This window comes from Natrix helvetica (assembly GCF_964273705.1).
Source record: "Natrix helvetica genome assembly, chromosome: 1".
NCBI lineage: Eukaryota > Metazoa > Chordata > Lepidosauria > Squamata > Natricidae > Natrix > Natrix helvetica.
The window spans coordinates 270,697,805-270,718,281 of NC_138548.1; the positions used below are offsets into that span (position 1 = coordinate 270,697,805).

General features: G+C 41.2%; 1 protein-coding gene across 1 annotated transcript in view; it reads right to left on the reverse strand.

Moving 5' to 3' along the window:
• The window catches only part of NEURL1B (neuralized E3 ubiquitin protein ligase 1B), a 224,618-nt gene extending 222,532 nt beyond the window's left edge, over positions 1-2,086 (reverse strand). Inside the window, exon 1 of the mRNA XM_081942201.1 lies at positions 1,765-2,086. Within this exon, the coding sequence (XP_081798327.1) occupies positions 1,765-1,861 (97 nt within the window). The 5' untranslated portion in view covers positions 1,862-2,086. The remainder of the gene's footprint in view (positions 1-1,764) is intronic.
• Positions 2,087-20,477: the final 18,391 nt, after the last annotated feature.

The window sequence follows — 20,477 nt, forward strand, 5'->3', positions numbered from 1 at the left end:
AGCATAAACACAAAAAAGAATAAAACTGATTATTACTCCCTGATAAGCATAAATAAAAACTCAGAGCCAGATTAAATCAATTAGCACAAAGTATCAGGTTTCCTGAAAGAATTTTAAAACGAAAACCTCTGGAAGTTCAAATTGCCAGAAGGATATCATTTTTACTTTTAAATACCATTATTCCGAAGGACAGGAAGCCAAGTTATAATGTGATAATGCAAACAAAATATTTGGAATATGCAAAAAATATTACTGTATGAATGACCATGTCCCTTCATAATCCTGCAACATATTGGGCTGCATATTAAAGCTAAATTTTTATAAACAAAACATATTTTTGCAAAGCTCTGTTAGGAACAAATGACTGGTCAGAACCATTTCTTTTAAAAAGAAATGTTGATATTTTGCCAAAACACATTTTTTAAAAACTGCATAAAAATGCAGCAGGGACCATAACTCTTGAGATTTAAAATGAATTGCATTGATTAATAGATTTGTTGGTATAAATGTATATATGTAAAGTTGCAGTAATTCATACTCTTATCACTAACTACCAGAATTATAATAATGCATTCTATATGGGACATAAAATGCAACAAGTATAAATTGTGGCAACCCATATATTAGTAAAAGCAGTTGCCATAGGTATAACACCATTTTACCAGCACTGCATTGGCTACTAATAGATTTCTGGATGCCATTCAAAGTACTTATCTATCCTTAAATGCCTTGGCACAGGGATACTTAACAGGACTTTCTTCTTCACAGAGAAGCAGAGCCATCCAATTTATCCAACATGGACTTAGCATCCATATGTACTATGGTTTCCCTCTACAGTGGAGGTACAGGCACTTTGAGCTCACAAGCAGTACTTTTCAACTGTAGTACCTTTTTATGAGTTAGTCGCTCCCTGGAGCTTAGGTGACCAGCCTCACTGCTGTCTTTCCAGAATCTTAAAATGTTTCAGAGGACCAAAACCAAATCACCTGAGGGTTTTTTACTGGATATGTAAACCTAGTCACTGAGTGGATTCTGTAGCTTCCCCTCCCCCTATCTCTGTTCAGAGTTTCATTGCTACCCTTTTTTGTCTTATTTGACTATTCTCTTTTGTCTTTATCCTTCAGCCTGCATTTGTACAATAAATAAACATGTCCACTGCAGATCAAGCAGTCATCAAAATGGCATGTGTGGTGATGTCATAACACAAACCCTTATTATGTATTTCATCCAAATGACTGAGGCAAATACCTAACTATCACTATAAAAGGCTGGCTTGTCCTACAATATGTAATGCCCCAGGCGGGGGTGGGGCAAGGGGGTGGCTGAGTTTGTTTCCAAAATGTAGTTTTCTGTAGCTCAAGCCCATCTGAAACTTTCTACTGTGCTACCCAAATTCTATGCCTTCTCCCAAACCCATTCTAGGGTGAGGTGGTATCTTCCATAATTTGGGAATTCTTAAAAATCCCGCTCAGCACAGCCCATAAATCACCAGTTACCAGCACTGTTGCTCAACACAGATAGAGACCATCAGACTACCTATTATTTCTATGTAGGTTTAATGCAACGTTGTCAAGGATCAGCCATAGGTGCACAATAGCTTCCGTGGGTAGCCCACTTCAACCAATTGTTCTGAGCTCCCAGAACAAGCTAAATGCGAAACTAGCCGCTTCAATTAAGGTCAGTTAAAACGTGCTTAGCTACTGTGTTCAAGGTGTCGTCCGAACACATTTATCTGACACTTCGTGGTGGGGCAGGCACACTTACCCAGAGGAAGGACGTGGGGAACCCAGGAGCTGCTAGACCCGCTGCTAAAACTGATACGGATCCCCGCTGCCAGGGGGGCGGACTCCGCGTTGCCCATGGGTCGGAGGCGCGTGCCAGGGGTCTCTTTCCCCGGGAGTTAGAAATCGCGGGGTGGGGTTGGGGGTCGCCGCTCCGAGCTCTCCGAAAGAAGCAGGCGAGGGGCGCGAAGGCAGACTTCGACCTTTTTGGCAGCTGCCACTTCTCCCGCCTGAGCGCGAGTTCAAACCCCGGCACGTGGGCGAGGAGACCGACCAATGGGCGAGCGGGGCGAGCCGCGGGCTCCGGCTTGTCCTTGTCCTCGAGGAAAGGCGCCGCGGCTGTCAGGGAAGCAAGGAAAGGGCCCGCCCCGCCGCTGGGGAAGCTCCAGAAGCCGCAGCTGACTTGCAAGCTTCCAGGGCCGGCTACTCAAGGGTTTCAGGGCGGAAGCGAAGTCTCAGCGCCCCAGCCAGCGCTATAATGCTATTGACTAGCCTTGCTAAGCTGGCTAGAAATTGGGGAAGCTGCAATCTCAACAAGACTCCTGGAAGGGACTAGTTTGGCGAAGGGCTTCTATACTCTTATAATTACTAATAAAGGAGAATATTTGTAGTTCAGAATTGAAATGAGGGGTGGTCCTTGGTGCTCTCTCACCTTGGTTGTTTTCTTGCAGACATTTCATTTCCCAAACTAGATAACATCATCACTGCTGGTGCCTAGCACCAAAAAGCCCTCTTAATTGCTTCCCTGCCTGTAAAAAATGTATGGGCAAGGTTTTTTTTTTTAATCAGTACCCTTCCCTCATTTCAGCCTGTATCTTTACTTTTGATCTAAAACCCCAAAAGTGTGAAGCAAAGGGGGAACACAGCAGCTTTCCTGTTTTCTTTTTTTCCCCACTGCAGATGCAGGGTCCAAAGAAATGGGTTCTAGGGAGAGCCAACGACTACTAGGACCGGCCAGACAATAGGAAGCGGATATTATTCCTAACTTACTGCGGAACGAAAATCTATATGATGGCACAGATGTTGATTGCCCCAGCAGACGTAGAGACCGTCGCATGGCCAACCCTGGAAGACCGCGCCATCTGCCGCCCCCATGGTTAGCCAGAGCGAGTTTTACCACCGGCGCCAGCAGGAAGGAGAGACGGTGAACGATTTGGTGGCCAGCCTCCGAGAAATGACGACCCGGTGTGAATTCATCAACCCAGAAGAAATGATGAAGGACTGGATCATCCTAGGAATGAGAGACCTCTCCTTGCAAAAGAAACTGCTAATCAGACGGGGTGTCTCATTCAAGGACGTGGTCGAGGAAGCCCTGGCAGCTGAGTTGTCGGATAACTCGGCAGCGCACATAAGAAAAACCAGTGGGGTACATCAGACGTTCAGGGAACCCGACTGGGCATCCGAAGTTCGAAGATGAAGGGGACGATACCGACGCCATCCACTGCGTGTACCCAGAGAGGAGACAAAGCGCAAGGGACATAGAGGGCAGGCAGCCACGTTGCCTGGGCTGCATGGGATTCCATTCAAGAGTGGTGTGCTGCTCCTGGGAAGCCATCTGCCGCAGATGCCAACGGAAAGGTCACATTACTGAGGCACAAACCCCAGGAAATTTAAACAACTGTCATTGGCCGGCTGGTCTGCCGGAGCTCCTTAAAAGGCGAGCTCCAGCAGCCCAGCCGGCATTGCGCAGTCACTTACTCTTGAAATAAAAAGTGCTATAGAAACTCACTTGCGCCTCTCGCCGATCTAACACTGCCTACCCATTTTATAAGAGATGATGCATATAAAGCCAAGGTAACATTAGAGGCCCGAAATAGCTCTGACACAAACTCATATTCTTATGTTGTCATTGCAAGTAATCCTCATGTAATGACTACCCCTGGGACTGGCAACTTGGTCTGTAAGCAAAGTGGTTGCTAAGTGAAACTGCAACTGTACTTATGAACTCACTTTGTTTTATACATCTGTGGAGCTTGTAAATACAAGGCTTGGTCCCATAGTTACTATTCCATCACCATGTTAACGCTGAACAGTCGCTATGTGAGGCAGTCACTAAATAAGATATCTGTAGTCTCTTAGAAAGATTTCTTCCTTATATCTCCTGTCCTGGTATTTCTCTGGAAGTCACCATGTCAGCCAGATTGAGTAGTAAACTATCTCGACATGACTACCCAGCATAAAATAACAAGGGTGTCCCTCCTAAGATGGAGATATATAAATTCCAGATTTTTTTCATGAGTTACTTGTGTAAAAGGAAAATATAGAAAGATAGAGGTATGACTTCCAGGTCTGTCCTGCAGAGTACAATTGTTTGTATCTCTGTGCTATCATCTAACGTTCATCTGGAATTTTGCAGCCCAAGTATGGTTGTAGACTTACTTTTCCATAGGTCCTCTTCTCACAAGTATCACCTGGAAAGAGCTACATATATAAACACATGTCGATGCCTACAAATAAGTTTTAATTATGCAACTCTAACTTTGTCATGTTTTAGTCACATCATTTGCTATTACGTTTCTTCAGTGGCATTGCATATTTTTGTCACCCAAAAATCGCCAGATTCAAGCCTCTCTGATCTCTCTCCTGAAAGACAAGTTTAGGAAAACCAATGGTCTGACTCAATATAGAGAAGCTTCCTATGTTCCTAAAATCAAAATATTTTGATTGTTGGCTTCCTTTGTTTAAGTATGAAATTACTTAATGCTATGTTAGTCAGTGGTGCAAAACAATTTTCATCTCATTTGAAAATAGCGACCTAATTTCCTTTAGCAGTGGCGCGTCTTGGCGCTTTTCTTTCCTGAAAAAATGCTGACACCAATCTAGTTGCCCCAAGATGTGTTTCTCCCAGCTTCTGAGTGACATTGCCATGAAAGAAGCTTTTGAGAGAACTTTGATAACGGTTGTCCAAGTGCAAGCACTGGAATGATGGTGATATCTGGCTACTAGTAATCTGCTAATGCATTTCTTATCTTCTCCATTAGAAGCCACAAACTATCAGGTTATTTCTAGTACATTAACCAACGTAATAGCTCCAAACCTTCATAGAACTGCATTTCACTATTCTAAAGCATCTTCCTGGTGCTCAGGACTGCAAATAAAATAAAATAAAAGACCACAGTCCAGGCAGTAAGAGAAAAATGCCAGAAAATAATATCTAGAATGAATTAATGCTAATCATGCTATCAGTGATTGAACAAGACCCACATTTATAACTGTAAAAACCACATGATATGGATATTAACCACAGATAGAACCATACATCAGATAAGAAACATCCATGTGTCAGCGAATTAAGAAAAATAAATCCCTTCATCAAAATCCGAAGCATACAGTAAAATATCTGCTGGCTATGCTCACTTTGTAGTGGTAGTAACAGTATGTGGAAAATTAAAACCTTTCTTTATGAAGACTTTGCCAAGAACAGAATTCCTAGAACAGAGGTCTTCAAACTTGGCAACTTTAAGACTTGCGGACTTCAACTCCCAGAATTCTCATAATTCTGGGAGTTGAAATCCACAAGTCTTAAAGTTGTCAGGTTTGGGGACGCCTGTCCTAGAACAAGACAACTGAATGATTTCAATTAAGATAAGAACATCCCTCCTCAGTCACAAAGTTATTCTGAAGCTGAGGGAGTGCCTTTTATTTCCCCAAAGGAAGATCCAACTCAAGCATTTAAAATGCTGAATATTCCCACTGGGAAGGTGTCGTTTATTTCTTGAAAGAGGTCTGGCTTTGCAGACTATAATCACAGAAATGAAAAGAATTACTGTGTGTCACCAAAACTTGATGCATCATTTGGCCAGAAATATATTCCTCTGAACCAGAACCACAAAAGGGTAATACATTTGATTCACTTGGATCCATTCCTGTGAAAGCACAAGCTGGCCGACTGCCTATGGAAACTTTCACCCTAGAGTAGCTTTCTTCATGGGGTCCAAATGGTTTGGATTAGGAATATCACACCTAAAGTGAAAAATCCAAACACTCAGGAGGTGACAGAACATCTCTCTCTAGGATGGGGAGTGGGTGTCAAACTAGATTTCTTTGAGGGACAGATCAGCACTGTAGTTCTCCTCTGCAGGCTGGCCAAGGAGGGGGGGGAGACGGGACGGAAGCCTCCTGCTGCACTTTGCCGGCCAAAATGGGGCGCAGGGGTTTTGGCTGCCAGAGGAATCGTGGGCCAGTCCTTTGCTTGAATTTGACACCTCTGCTCTAGGAGGAGTCTATAACCTCCAGATCTTTTATGTTTTATTTCATTGGGCAATGGGATAGTCATCTAAAAACGGGCAATAGTGCCATCACCCCAATGGAGTTGTTTATCTTTTTGCTGCCATCCTGTGGTCATCTGGATATCTGCAATCATCTCAAACTAAGTAGTAGAGGGATTTGTAATTTTGAGGTGAAATTGACCCAAATCTATCTATCTATCTATCTATCTATCTATCTATCTATCTATCTATCTATCTCTATCTCTATCTCTATCTCTATCTCTATCTCTATCTCTCTCTCTCTCTCTCTCTCTCTCTCTCTCTCTCTCTCTCCCTCCCTCCCTCCCTCCCTCCCTCCCTCCCTCCCTCTCTCTCTCTCTCTCTCTCTCTCTTATTCTCTGAACATTTTCTCCCAATCTGTTAAATCTGATGCCATCAGATTACATCTTCCTAATGTACAGCAAGTAAAACAGGACAATCTTAGAAAAGAAGCTGCATGTTTCTTTTGTATTGCCTAACATTTAAGTGTTTCCTAATTATTTGTATAAATTCCTTGTGGATTGTAGCTTTTTCTACACTCCCTATTTCCTTATTTAATTTATTCACTTGAAATAAATCTGGCAACTTGCTTTTAAGTAGCAAATTGTTTCACCCATACTGTAACCACTGTTTTACTAAAGCAAGCCACTAGAGGGGGAAATTTATATTTTCCTGTTTGTACTGTAAAATAATGACAAGTAGCTAGTTAAATGCATAATATACTGTACCCAAGAGACATAGTCCATTCTGTCAAATGCATTTTTTATTTAATTGATTTTTTCTGTTTCACTTCATAATCCATTAAACTATGATATTGTACAGAGCCAAGCAGAGATCAATAACTCTGTACAGTTTGAAATCTGCTGATAACAGTTCCTGGGACAAACTGTCCTCTGAAATGAGAATGGCTCCCACTGGTACCTGGTTAAAACATGGCTGCTCTGGAAGGCATTCAGCAGCTGACATGAAGATATTAGCACTCATCTTAAATCGGGACTGAAGTTATTATATTTATTCTATTTTGTCATTGTTATGTAAAATTTTAAAAATGTAATTTCTGAATGTCTATGGAGATTCTCAGTCATCCAGATGACAGTTGTCCCAAGGTACTTTTTCCAAAAGGCAACTGGATTTATTTCCTTTCTTCCTTCCTTTTCTCTTTCCTTTCCTTTTTTCTTTTTCCTTTCCTTTCTTCTTTTTCCTTTTCTTTTCTTGAAAACATTTAATTTCTCATCCAAGAATCTTCTTCAGTTCTGTCTGAATAGTGGGGTATGGAGGGATTTTGTATTCTTTGTAATCATCTGGTCGTTGGCACTCTGAGGGCCAGTTGTTAGCTCTCAGAGAATCGTTGAGACCTCTTGGGGGATTTATTTGTATCCCCAGAGTCATCTGAACAGTGACGTGCGGTGAGGTTTACTGCTGGTGAGGCTGGTGACGTCATCAGGAAGGCGGGGAATGGGACCACGTGTGCTGGAGGCGGAGGCTGCCTCAGCCTCCAGCACACATGATCCCATTCCCCGCCTTCCTGAGCGTGCTCCACCGGCTCGCGCTCCGCAGTCCTAGAAAGCGACTGGGGAACGACAAGAACCTTCCTGCCTCTGCTGGACTTTGCGCAAGTCCAGCAGATGCAGGAAGGTTCTCGTTCCCCAGTCGCTTTCATGGCTTCGTCATCTGGGAGCGCCAACAACATTTCTGCCTCCGCAGCTCCCGGGCGTGGCCGGACGGATGTATATAGTATCATAATATTTTATATATATAATGTCACTATCACACATCCACGCAAAAAGCAAGCCCAAACCCACACCGATGATGACCACAAACCAGAAGCCCGACCACAAACCAGAAGCCAGACCACTGCTGCATTTTTAGCCACTTTAAACCCCTCCAATCCATACATGAAGCAAACTGATGCCCACCACGGAGATGTGGCACGACCACAAACGCGAAGCCAAACAACAGTAACGCAGCTCACCAGCTCAAATCCCTCTGCAACTCAGACTAACACAAGCACAACCAGGCCCCCACCCAAACAGAACACGCCCCCATCCAATCAGAGCACAGACAAACTCCCATCCAATCAGAGCACAGCCAAGCCCCCTACCAATCAGAATACACCTCCACCCAATCAGAATGCAGCCAAGCTCCCACCCAATCAGCTCAAACCCCCACTGGCAGTTAAAAAGAGGAACCGACTGAGATCTCACATTGCTCCTGGAAGCACCAAGCCGGAAGCACCAGCCTGAAGATGATGAATGAGACTTCATTGAAACGTCATGAAGATACTTCCAATTCTACGCGGGAGAAAACCCGAACAACCAAAGACGTACAAACAAACACCCGTGAAAACCTCAGAAAACAAATAGTATATAATATTATATACTATTATTTCATGAAGAGAGGTGAGGCTCTGCCTCCCTTGCCTCCCCTGACCACACGTCCCTGCATCTGAATCAGCATGCAAATGGGTGTGGAACCTTCTTGGGACTGCTGTGCCTCTGAATGCCATTGAAACTACCTGGATTGAGGAGGCAGGTACATCTTAAAAAAGTCCAGAGTCGCTTTATCGGTGAGATAGGTGGCATATAAATTTGATAAATAAATGAATGAAATGAAAAAAGCCCAAATAACTAAAATCTGAACTGAAAATATATAGATCACCACTAGATGACAGCAAAGACTCCTGTTTGTTTTTGTTTCTTTGCTTAAGCTCTTTGTTGCCATCTAGCATTTATCTGGATAACTGGAATCAAAGGAGTAACAATAATATTGTGTGTTAATAGGAATCTGTAAAGTAAAAAATTGGCAAATTGATTTGTCACCTGAGGAAAATACCCTACTGAAATCAAATATTGTTAAATTGTTATTATTACAGTTTTACCATACCTTGCCAGATGCCTGTGGTAGAGCTGTCTTACTGCATTTCGAAATATTTAAAATCATTCATTGCCATCTATCTATATACATTTGGAATTAAGTGTAGAGTCTTATATTCTTTGGCTCCGCTGCTGATCCTGATTTTCTTTAGAAAGGCTTCATGTCATATGTTTGTGATCTGTATTTACCATTTCTGTGTGGCTTCCTCACACTGACAACTCATAGGTGCGTGTCAGCCAGTAGCCTGAAACCTTTTTCCTGTTCAGTTGTTTCCAATTGAGCTCCACCACACAACAAATACACCCATTGTTTGCCTTCAAAGGCATGACCTTATTCTTGCTCCTCTTACATTTCATTCCCTTTCAGCTGCTCCAGCTCATGAGGTCACTTAATTTATTCTACATAATTTCCTGCTTCTTCTTTGCATTAACACCTCCTTGGGGCTGGCTGTCATCTGGACATTTCATCAGCCCTCTTCTCCTCTACCAGGTCATTCATCAAAATGTCTAATTAAAATGTCCATGAAAGTCCAGCCACTCCTGCAAGTTACTTTGCTCCAAATAGAAATCTAACATTTTATAGTACTTCTTTTGTGGCTGGAAAATAATTTGAAATGTTATCCCTACTCCTTACAACATAACTAGCAATTCCCGGGTGATTACAAGTTATTCCTCTTCCCCTGTCCCATTGTGTAATACAATTCAACTCTTTTGGCTTAATATTTTATTTTCAAAGGACCAGCTAATGCATGTAATTTTCAGAGATGGTTATATGCACAAGGTATGCAACGTTATATCAGACCACCAAGGAACAAAATTTAAAGCAATGTAGCCCCATTTATACACACCAAGGCAATTTGCCTCTTAAGGTTCTTATGGCTGTGCTCTGTGTTTCTTTTGGCCAATGGGAGAATGCAAAAGAGCACGGCATATGCCTTGCCTTTCTTTACTCACTGTGTTTACTTCTTGTGGAGGGAAGATAATAATATAACAAGAAAGAAAGAAAGAAAGAAAGAAAGAAAGAAGGAAGGAAGGAAGGAAGGAAGGAAGGAAGGAAGGAAGAAAGAAGCTAATTACTTGAGCTAATTAAGACCTATGAAAAGTTTGTTATAATATAGGCCATTTTCCCACTATACACTGTAGAACAGGGCTGTCAAACTCACGGCCTGTAGGCCAGATGTGTCACGTGCTGGCCACGCCCATGCCTGGTTTAGCAAAGGGGGGGAGTCTCAATATGTCATGTGATGCTGCCATGACGATATGAGTTCGATGCCCCTGTTGTAGGAGGAGAGTTATGTTAGTTTCTGGTAACAAAAATTCAGAAGGAATCTGGGCTGTAAATCACCACCAGGTGCACAGATGACTAAACCTTACTGCTGTAGGGTTTAAATGGGCAAAGGGAGAAGGGAAGAAAGGAAGACAAGCTGGTTGTGCAGATATAGGTTACAAGCATACGTTGTTGTCTAATTTGCCCCACCAAATACACCCACAGCACCATCAGAGGCCCCAGGCCAGGAGGTACACACACAAGATCAGAGACGCTTTCACATTGAGGGAGAGATTGCTGAATTTAGGCAGCCTAGAAGGTTTTAACAAACGTAGTGGGTTTTTAACACAATAGAAGTGTTAACTGGTAACGTACTTGCAATCCATCTTGTGTGTAATTTGCCTAACCCAGGGGTGTCAAACTCGCATCGTCACGTTGTCATGTGACATATTGCGACTTTTTTCCCCTACACTAAACCAAGTGTGGATGTGGCCAGTGTGTGACGTATCTGGTCCATGGGCCGTGAGTTTAACACCCCTGGCCTAACCAATCTGCTGTCCCCTCCCTATCCCTCCACTTCTTCCCAGTCTAACTCATAGAATAGTCTGATGAAGAAGCGGCAGCTCACAAAAGCTTGTGCTTTTTAGCCAGAAAAGATGCTAGCAGGCACCTTCTGAGGTTCATTTCCGGATTAGTCTCCTAAAGTCACCCAGCATTGCTAACTTAACGTAAAGCCTATCCTATAATAACAAAGTGGAAATAAGATAAGAAATTATTAATGGGAATCCTACTGCATAGGTACAGCTTACTGTGTGTATCTGTGGCAGAAAAGACATTCATTGAACAAGATATAAGGTCTCCATGGGCCAGTCATGAATCAGCATAGCCCTTGGATTAGGAATGTACCTCAGGTTCCTATCATTCCGCCACTATTGTATAGATGTCCTGAGGTTCAGTTTCTCTCCTTGGCCAAAAGATGGCAGCATCTGATCTGCTTTATCAAACTGATTTACTGTTGGTTTTCATGTACTGTATGCATCTTCATATGACAGACATCCCACAGTTATTCACCCCGCATACTTTAAGCATTGGAAAATAGACACCAATCACAGCATCCTGTGTGTATCTGTGACAGAAAAGACAACATACACTCACTGAACAAGATATGAGCACTCCATGGGCCAGTCTTAATCAGAAACATTTGTATGAAATGCCTCTATTCTGCAGACAAAAAGGCATTTGGAGTAGAAAGACCAAGGTTGTGTTTATGTACATTTATTTCAAGGTACTAAGTTCTAAATTACTAGTTGAGACTTCCCTCACAGTAGTACTGATGATGTCGCCTAATAGGGTAATGAAATGTCTGTAAGAAAACAACCAAGCTCATAGACTTTACAGTTGAATCCTGTGCTACAAATATTCTCTTCTATTGGTACAACTGAAATAGTTTAGGCAGTTAAGTACATAACTACCTGGAGGGCAACTGTCTTCAGTAAAAGCGGATCATTCTTTATTGATTTGTTGCACATTCTGCCTTGCAGAGTCAAGTTGTTTTTCTTCTATTATACACCTTTACCAGAGGTGGGTTTCTGACAGTTCGGCCTGGATCGGGTGAACTGTTAGTAGTGGCAGCGGGAGGCTCCCCATGGACGCTTCTGCGCATGCGCAGACGTGTTGCGCGCACATGAGTGAACCAGTAGTAAAAAAAATGGAAACCCACCACTGACTTTTACCCTGTCTTTTTTCTGACTTGTTTGAGTTTTTCCTCTGATTCTTTTGGTTATCGAATCCATTGTTTATTCGTTATTTAACTCTACTTATTGAGAAAAATATGTTTACAGCAAAGATATAATAGAAAACACATCCAGCAGTATATTTTGTATCTCTTCAGATCAGAGCAATAGAAGTGTACAACATTGGTGTGTTAGTTAGCCCAAGCTGCAGGAATTGCCTCATCACCCATATATTAAGTATATCATGACTAGTATCAGCAACCAGACACCAAAAGAGATCACTAGAAACATGTAATGCTACCTGGTGGCATTTTAATTGTCACTTGGGGAGCCAGTCTAGACAGGGATATCCTCAAATTTGTCTTGCCTCTAGAAAAATATTTGGCCTTGGTATATGCATATATGCACATGTATGCATGTATTTGTGTTTATGCACTGTATATCACAATATAAACCTGCCCTTCGTTATTTGCATTCTAACAAGTATGCACGTCACAAAATTTGCACAATTTTGTCACTGGCTCTTCTTGCTTCGTCATGGAAGCTTTGGGGGGGGGGGTTGTAAGTGTGTGTGTGTGTGTGTGTGTGTGTGTGTGTTTGTGTGTGTGTGTGTGTGTGTGTGTGTGTGTGTGTGTGTGTTTGTGTATTCACACATATATGGGTTCACTTGAAGAAATGTTGTTGATGATGCCGGGTTAGAAAATTTAATTTTCCATCTGATTTAGTGGAATTATATTGAATTTAGAGCTTGCTTCAAATATTTTCTCAGTTCCTGTCTATGTTCTTCGTGTGTTTCAGTTCCTAAACTTCAGTTCCCCAAGTCACTTGCCTAAGAAAGCTTGAGGAAGTTACCATTGCAGTTACAGTCCTATATGTTCTGATCAAGGAGTAAGTTGCAGTCACTTTCTTCTGAACAAACCTAGAATTACCAAGTTGAATGTAGTTAAATAACTTTAAAATCAAAACCTTTTTCAATCCTGCATAGAACAAATAGAAACCTCACCTCTTTCAATATTACTTAAATAGAAACAAAACATGTGCAACAATTCTAGAGTAGATAAGATGACACAACTACCTTCTCTGGGGATAATAAATGCTGAATGAGGAAGTGCAGGAATGTTGTTTCTAGCTAAATAGGAAGAGTTACATAATAATAAACAAAGTAGGTCAAGGCCATGGTCAGTCTAGCTCAGTATCCTGTCATCAGTGCTAGACATTTCAGGAAAAAGTGCAGAACATTTTGGAACAATTATAATTAGGCACAACCTGTTATTTAGCACTAGCTTTCAGTCATCAAGATGACCTCAGGATACAGCAGCACCCTGCCCTGATTTTTGTAGACTATGCCAGAAATTTTCTGAATTGGCTGACGTACTCTTGTGAGATCTTTGATCTATGTATGTTATGTCGTGCTACATCTGCATTTTCTATCATCATTTGCGTTGTGACCAAGGACTGCGAAATTATGAAGGCCATTAAGCACAGTTATTTGCCAAGGAAATACTTCCCAATATTATATTTGACCTCTTTCTCCAGCAAGCATTTTTCCACCAGTTCCTGCTTAATGCTCATACATCAGAAGAAAGTTTCCAATACAGCATACAGAATAACAGAGTTGGAAGGGACCTTGGAGGTCTTCTGGTCCAACTCCCTGCTTAAGCAGGAGACCCTATACCATTTCAGACAAATTGCTACCCAGTCCCTTCTTAAAGCCTCCAGTGTTCTGAAGGCAAGCCGTTCCACTGAAAAATTTCTCCTTAGTTCTAGGTTGCTTCTCTCTTTGTTCCATTTCCATCCATTGCTTCTTTCCTTGCCTTCAGTTGTTTTGGAAAATAGGTTAACCCCCTCTTCTTTGTGGCAGACCCTCAAATATTGGAACACTGCTACCAGTAATAAGATGTAAGATAAGCTATAAGATAGCCTCTCTAAGAATAAACTGATAAAGGTGTAACAGTGATATTCATAATTTTGAATAAAATGTTTTTAGTATTTTATTTGAGGTAGTTTTACTGTTATTGTTTTGTTTTGCCACAAAATGCCAGAAAAGTCAGTTCTCTGTCCTTACAGAGTTATTGTGATGGTCATAAAATCAGAGCAGACAATTGTACGCATTTTGCCTTCAGTTCCGGGAGGAGAGAATGGACCTCCATGAACAATCCTATGGAAGAGAGCACTCAGGCCTGGCTTAAATGATAAAACAGCTCCCTTTGGTGCAAAGCATACATACCACCCACCCCCCACTTTCTTCTTTAATTATGTGAAAGATATTTAGCTCTCCAAATGTTTTATGACTCCCATGCTTTCACCTTTTCTAGTTTTCTAGTATTTATTACATAGTCATCTGATAGTGAGATGGGCATCATATAAATTTAATAAATAGTAAAAAAAAAAAAAAGAGAACCCAAAAAACATCAAATAGGGTTCACAAACACACACATCTTCACATCTAACAAAGGTTCTGCAATATTTCATGTTCTATTCTCAACATACATGAAATGGGTGGCTATATATATTTAATAAATAAATGCTTGAGATGTGCATATATCTAATAGAATTATTTTCCCTCCAAATGCCGAATGGTATGCTGAAATTCTGTGAAATACATTGATAAGTTTCCCAAAACTCTGAATGATAACTATAATCTGAATCTGTGTTTCGAGATCTTTCAGTGTCTTAGCAGGCCTTGGTCCCAGACCTACCAGCAGTTGAAGTACTTTAGCTGGTCCCTTGCTGTGGTCTACAACTCCAGTGGTCCCTGCTTTTTCTTCTATAGGGAGAGGCCAATGACAAGGGTCACGTTAAATATTTGTGCTCCTTATCCTTGATCTTGTATAGATTTACATAGTGGCGGGATTCAGCCAGTTCGCACCACTTCGGGAGAACTTGTTGTTAAGTTTCTGAGCAGTTTGGTGAACTGGTTGTTGGAAATCATTAGGGCAGAGAACCGGTTGTTAAATTATTGAATCCCACCACTGGATTTACAGCAATCGAAATTAGGTTGCTTTAATAGCTAATTTTCTAGAATGCTAAAGCTGACTTTTTCAAACTGCATTTTGGAGAACCCAATGATTCCATGAGAAATTGATAAAGTTGACCATGAGAGACGGGGGGGGGGGGGGAGAATTCACTCAACTACAGCAAGTTTTCCATCACTGGAATTTTGCCTTTTGATCAGAGATTTTTTTTAATGAAATTCCACAGCCTGAAACAACTTGAAATTCCCCCAAATGAATGGATTGGAAAGAACAGGGGGTGAAAGCTAGAAATTTTAGCCGGTGCAGGCTGTTTGTGTTCTCACTGCTTATTTTATAGAAGTTCATTATTTATGTTCAGCTTTTGATTTATCTTTCAAACGAGCAATTATGCAGGTTACATGCAGGCTAATTCAGGCTTGACTCTGCACTGCACAATTCCATCATAATGCATTTTTACCTTCCTTATAAAGCAATTTTTAAGTGATATTTTTATTCACGTGGTTCAGTAGTTGGCACAACTTACCAGGCCTGGAGGTAGGAGAGAGAAATTAAAAACATATTCCAAAAGGATGCAATAATAAGCCGCTTGTCATGGCTGCCAAGAAAATTACAGTGCTGACGTAACCAGAAGTTGAACTTTCTTTCATTAGTGCCAGAGTAATTTAGGAAGAAGGGTATAATCTATAATGCTGTTCATCACTTATAATGAAGTTTTATTAAGTAGGGTAATGATCAGAAAACTTGCGAAGGCAAAGCCAGGGAAAGTGAGCACTAGTCTTCCTTTAAAAACGTACTCATTCCCTGCCTGAGTAAAGCTATTTTATCAGATGGCTTAGCCTACAATCCCTGTGAGAAAGGGATTTAACCATTGGAATTCACTTCCTTTTGGCTTAATCAGGCAAAAGGAAAAGCTGCTAGCCTTTTCAGATCTGTCTGTTCCTTCTTTGGGTTGATTTATTAGTTTTTTGGGTAAACTGGACAAAATAACCAGGCTGGAGTGCTAAATCATGACAATCGCAAACACATTGGGACATAGACTAACTAGATCTCATGCCATTACACTAGGCCATAATACACTGACTATTTCGTTGCCTTGTTTTGGAATTTACTTCCATAACTTACTAAGCCATAAATCATACTTTACAAAACACAACGGCTCACTTTATGCACACAGTAACCACAACCAAACAAATTACATCATGACACAGTGTCATATCTGAGTCAGTATACAGAGCCTGGTTAAGGCAGTATAGTTCAGCGTTCAACCCACTAATATAGTAAAGCCATATACGCATTAAAACTTGACTCACTGAAGCAGACTGATGTCACTCTGAATCTCTTATTAATGCATGTCTGCCTCTTCTCCATTTTTTAAAAAAAGAACAAACTTCTGTTGAAGAATTAAAGACTTTGAAGTCTTGCAGAGATTAGCTGGATGACATTGTCTTTCTCATTGAAAAACAGCACCTTTATTACTATTATTTTGAAAGCAGTAGGAGGAGAGGTGGTATTCAGCAGGTTCTGACCAGTTCTGGAGAACCAGTAGCAGAAATTTTGAGTAGTTCAGAGAACCCGTAAATACCACCTGTGACTTGCCCCACCCCCATCTATTCTCTGCCTCCTAAGTCCCAGCTGATCCGGAGGAAATGGGGATTTTGCAATATCCTTCCCCGGGTGTGGGGAGGGAATGGAGATTTTACAGTATCCTTCCCCTGCCATGCCTGTTGTGTCCTGGCAGCCAGCCTTTTACAATGCCCACCATGCCATAGCCACAGAACCGGTAGTAAAATAATTTGAATCTCACCACTGAGAAGGAGTCATTATTAGTCTATGCTGAACAATTGCCCTCTCCTAAGAAAATGTGGCATTTGTAATAGACATCACAAAGGAGCTGTTGGATATAACTCAAGCTTTCTGGCCTCTTTGCTACTATAACCCTAATATCCCTTCTTTGCCACTGCAATAGTTTGTTAAAAACTTGAGCTCAGCTCTAGAACATTGTGCGATGCCTGGTCTTGAGAGACTGCAAAATTACCCATTCCAGTGACTTGTTTCTCATTTTATGGGGACAGTTCCAGTGGGTTTGATTAACAGTTGTCACTACCTGATTAGCCTCTCTGGAATGTACATTGTGTGCTGAAATTATATAAGATACCAGAAAGAGAGAGAGAGAGAGAGAGAGGTGTCCTTTGGGGCTAGGCCAAGATTAGGAAAATTACCACACACACGTATATTATTAAATTACATAATATTGAATAACAATAGCAAGAGAACTGGAAATAAAAAACCCTGCCTTGATATTCTGAGAATGGGATGTGCCAGAGGAAGAGGACTAAGTGCAGGAAATAAAACAAACATCTGTCTGTTTTATTCTGCCAGTAGAGTTATTTCACAGAACGAATTGCTGATGTTACCATCGGTCAAATATGAGCAGCTGAAAAGAAACAGATACATATAGTGAAGATGGTGAACTTGAACAAGAATAAAGATGAGCCTCTAGGCCAAGGGTGTCAAACTCGATTTCATTGACGGCTGCATCAGAGTTGTGTTTGATCTTGAGGGGCCAGGTGGGTGTAGCCAGCTGAATGTCACTCATGTCAGGGACACCTGTGGTGGCCTGAGTGGGCCTGGGGAATCCATTGTACTTTACTTTACTTTACTTTATTTGCACTTATAGACCGCCCCCTCTCCCAGAAGGGACTCGGGGCGGTGTACAGTCAATACATAGAAAATACAGAACATAAATAATTAAATAGTTAAATAGTTATGGAGGAGGTTAAAAGAAAAACTGTACATCTAAGTAAAGTATCTAAAATATAGTTTTTAAAAACCCCTTAAAAGTCTCCTTCCTTCCTTCCTTCCTTCCTTCCTTCCTTCCTTCCTTCCTTCCTTCCTTCCTTCCTTCCTTTTCTTTTTTTCCTTCCCTCTTCATTCTCCTTTCTTCTTCAGAGACACTGTGGGCCTGTTTCCAGGGTGGCCCCGTGGGCCAGATCTAACCACCCTGTGGGCTGAATACCGCCCTGCGGGTCTTGAGTTTGATACCCCTGTTCTAGGCAGTGTGCATTGGATTTTCAAAAACTTTTGGAAAGCTCCTCTTTAAGATCTCCTGTCATGGGAGAGGAGGTTTCCACATCTAATGAAGAGAGGACTGCCTGGACATTTGGGGGAAGTAGGTAGGAATAGGAAATAATAATAATTTTGCAGGATTAAATCTGGGTCGGTCACTGGAACCAGAATTTTAGTCATCTGAACTGGTCCCAATGACATATTTCCAAAGAAAAACAAAAAAGTCCAGTTGCCTATTGAAAAGCACCTTTGGAATCCCAGAACATGTATATTTGCCTTCGTTTGTGAATAATAATTTTACATAAGTGGTATGGGGGGGGGTGTCTTAGTAGGTAGTGACTGATCCAGAAAGAGATGGAGTGCAGAACTCAATGAAAATGTTATATGAATAAAAGGCAAATTCCCTTCTAAGGATCACATTAACTAAATATAAATAAAATTTGACAATATTATGATGTTTTTCTTCAAATATGTTAACTCTTGGGATACGTGGTGCTTCTGATTAGCATTTGTTCTGCAATCACCACATTGCTTTTATATGATACCCATATAAGAGTTTTAGCTTTCCTCGATTTCACATGACTTTTGTTATTACTGAAATATTGCTAAGGAGAGAAAGGCACAATGGCTTGCTTGTTAACTTATTTTAGAAAATATATAGAGTTGCCCATCTCCCATATGAACTCTCTGTGGATAACAACAATCAACAAAAACAATTATCAAACAATTATCTCCCCAGATAATAAGCCCAATCGGGCCTTTGAGCGCATGCGCTAAAATAAACTCTCCCCTGAAAATACCCCCCCCCCGAAATGTTGCAACATAGCAGCAGCCATGAAGTGACCATACTCACCGTCTCCTGCACCTCAAAAATAATAAGACCTCCCCAAAAATAAGTCCAAGTGCTTATTTCGGGGAGTGGGGGGTTGCAAAAGAAAATAAGACCCTGTCTCATTTTGGGGAAACACAGTACCTATTGGGTCTGGTAGAACAGGCAGAAACCCTTGGAGATAGATGGTCTTACAAGTAAACTCAACCTTTGCCCTCTAAAGGCATCTTAAATTGCAAGTAAACTCAACCTTTGCCCTCTAAACCAGCATCTTAAATTGCACTTGGAAGCATGTTGGAAGCTAGTGCAGCTCATGCAACAGTGATATAACCTGGGTAAACCTCAGTGCATCCCACACTGTGTGAGCCTCTGTACTCTGCAAGTTTTTGGATGTTTTTCAAGACAGCCCCATATAGAACACATTACAGTAATCAAAAGTTGTAGAGCTGCAGAATTATCTTTCATCAGTAGTGCTAGGAGATATTCATCTGGAAGCAGCCTTGTATATTTTTCAGACTGAGTCATCACATCTCAAATCAGTTTAGCAATACAAGAACAGAGGAGATCATAAAGCAGCCAGATGGCTGGCATAAGTCCCTACAAAAAACAGTTATTAATTATAATTATATTTGCAGATGACACCAAGCTGGCAGGAATAGCCAACACTCCAGAAGATAGGTTTAAGATACAGAAGGATCTTGACAAACTTGAACAAGGGGCACTATCTAACAAAATGAAATTCAATGGTGAAAAAACATTTAGGCAAGAAAAACAAAATGCACAGGTACAGTATATGTTGTACCTTGCTCAATAGTAGTAATTGTGAGAGAGATCTTGGAATCCCAGTGGACAACCATTTAAATATGAGCCAGCAGTGTGCAGCAGCTGCCAAAAAAGCCAACCCAGTTCTAGGCTGCATAAACACAGGGATAGAGTCAAGATCACACGAAGTGTTAATACCTTGGTAAGGCCACACTTGGAATACTGCATTCATTTTTGGTCACCACGATGGAGAAAAGATGTGGATACTCTAGAAAGAGTGCAGAGAAGAGCAACAAAGATGATTAGGGGACTGAAGGCTAAAACATATGAAGAACGGTTGCAAGAACTGGATATGTCTAGTTTAATGAAAAGAAGAACTAGGGGAGACATGATAGCAGTGCTCCAATATTTCAGGGGTTGCCACAAAGAAGAGGGAGTCAAGCTATTCTACAAAGCACCTGAGGGTAGAACAAGAAGCAGTGGGTGGAAACTAATCAAGGAGAGAAGCAACTTAGAACTGAGGAGAAATTTCCTGACAGTTAGAACAATTAATCAGTGGAACAACTTGCCTCCAGAAGTTGTGAATGATCCAACACTGGAAGTTTTTAAGAAGATGTTGGATAGTCATTTGTCTGAAGCGGTGTAGGATTTCCTGCTGAGGCAGGGGGTTGGACTAGAAGACCTCCAAAGTCCCTTTCAACTCTGTTATTCTATTCTATTTTATTCTATTGTATTCTATTATATAAGTCTTTTTAATTTAAAGATCACTAAAGACATACAGAGAGAAGGGGTTATCCATATTGTATGAAAAAGTGATTGGAGAGTTTCTCTCTCTTTTATACTATTAGAATCTGGGACCAGCTATTAAAATGATTATTTTGATATTTAGGACAGATAACAAGAAGTGCTCTTCACACAGAAGATACCTGAAGTATAAACGTGTT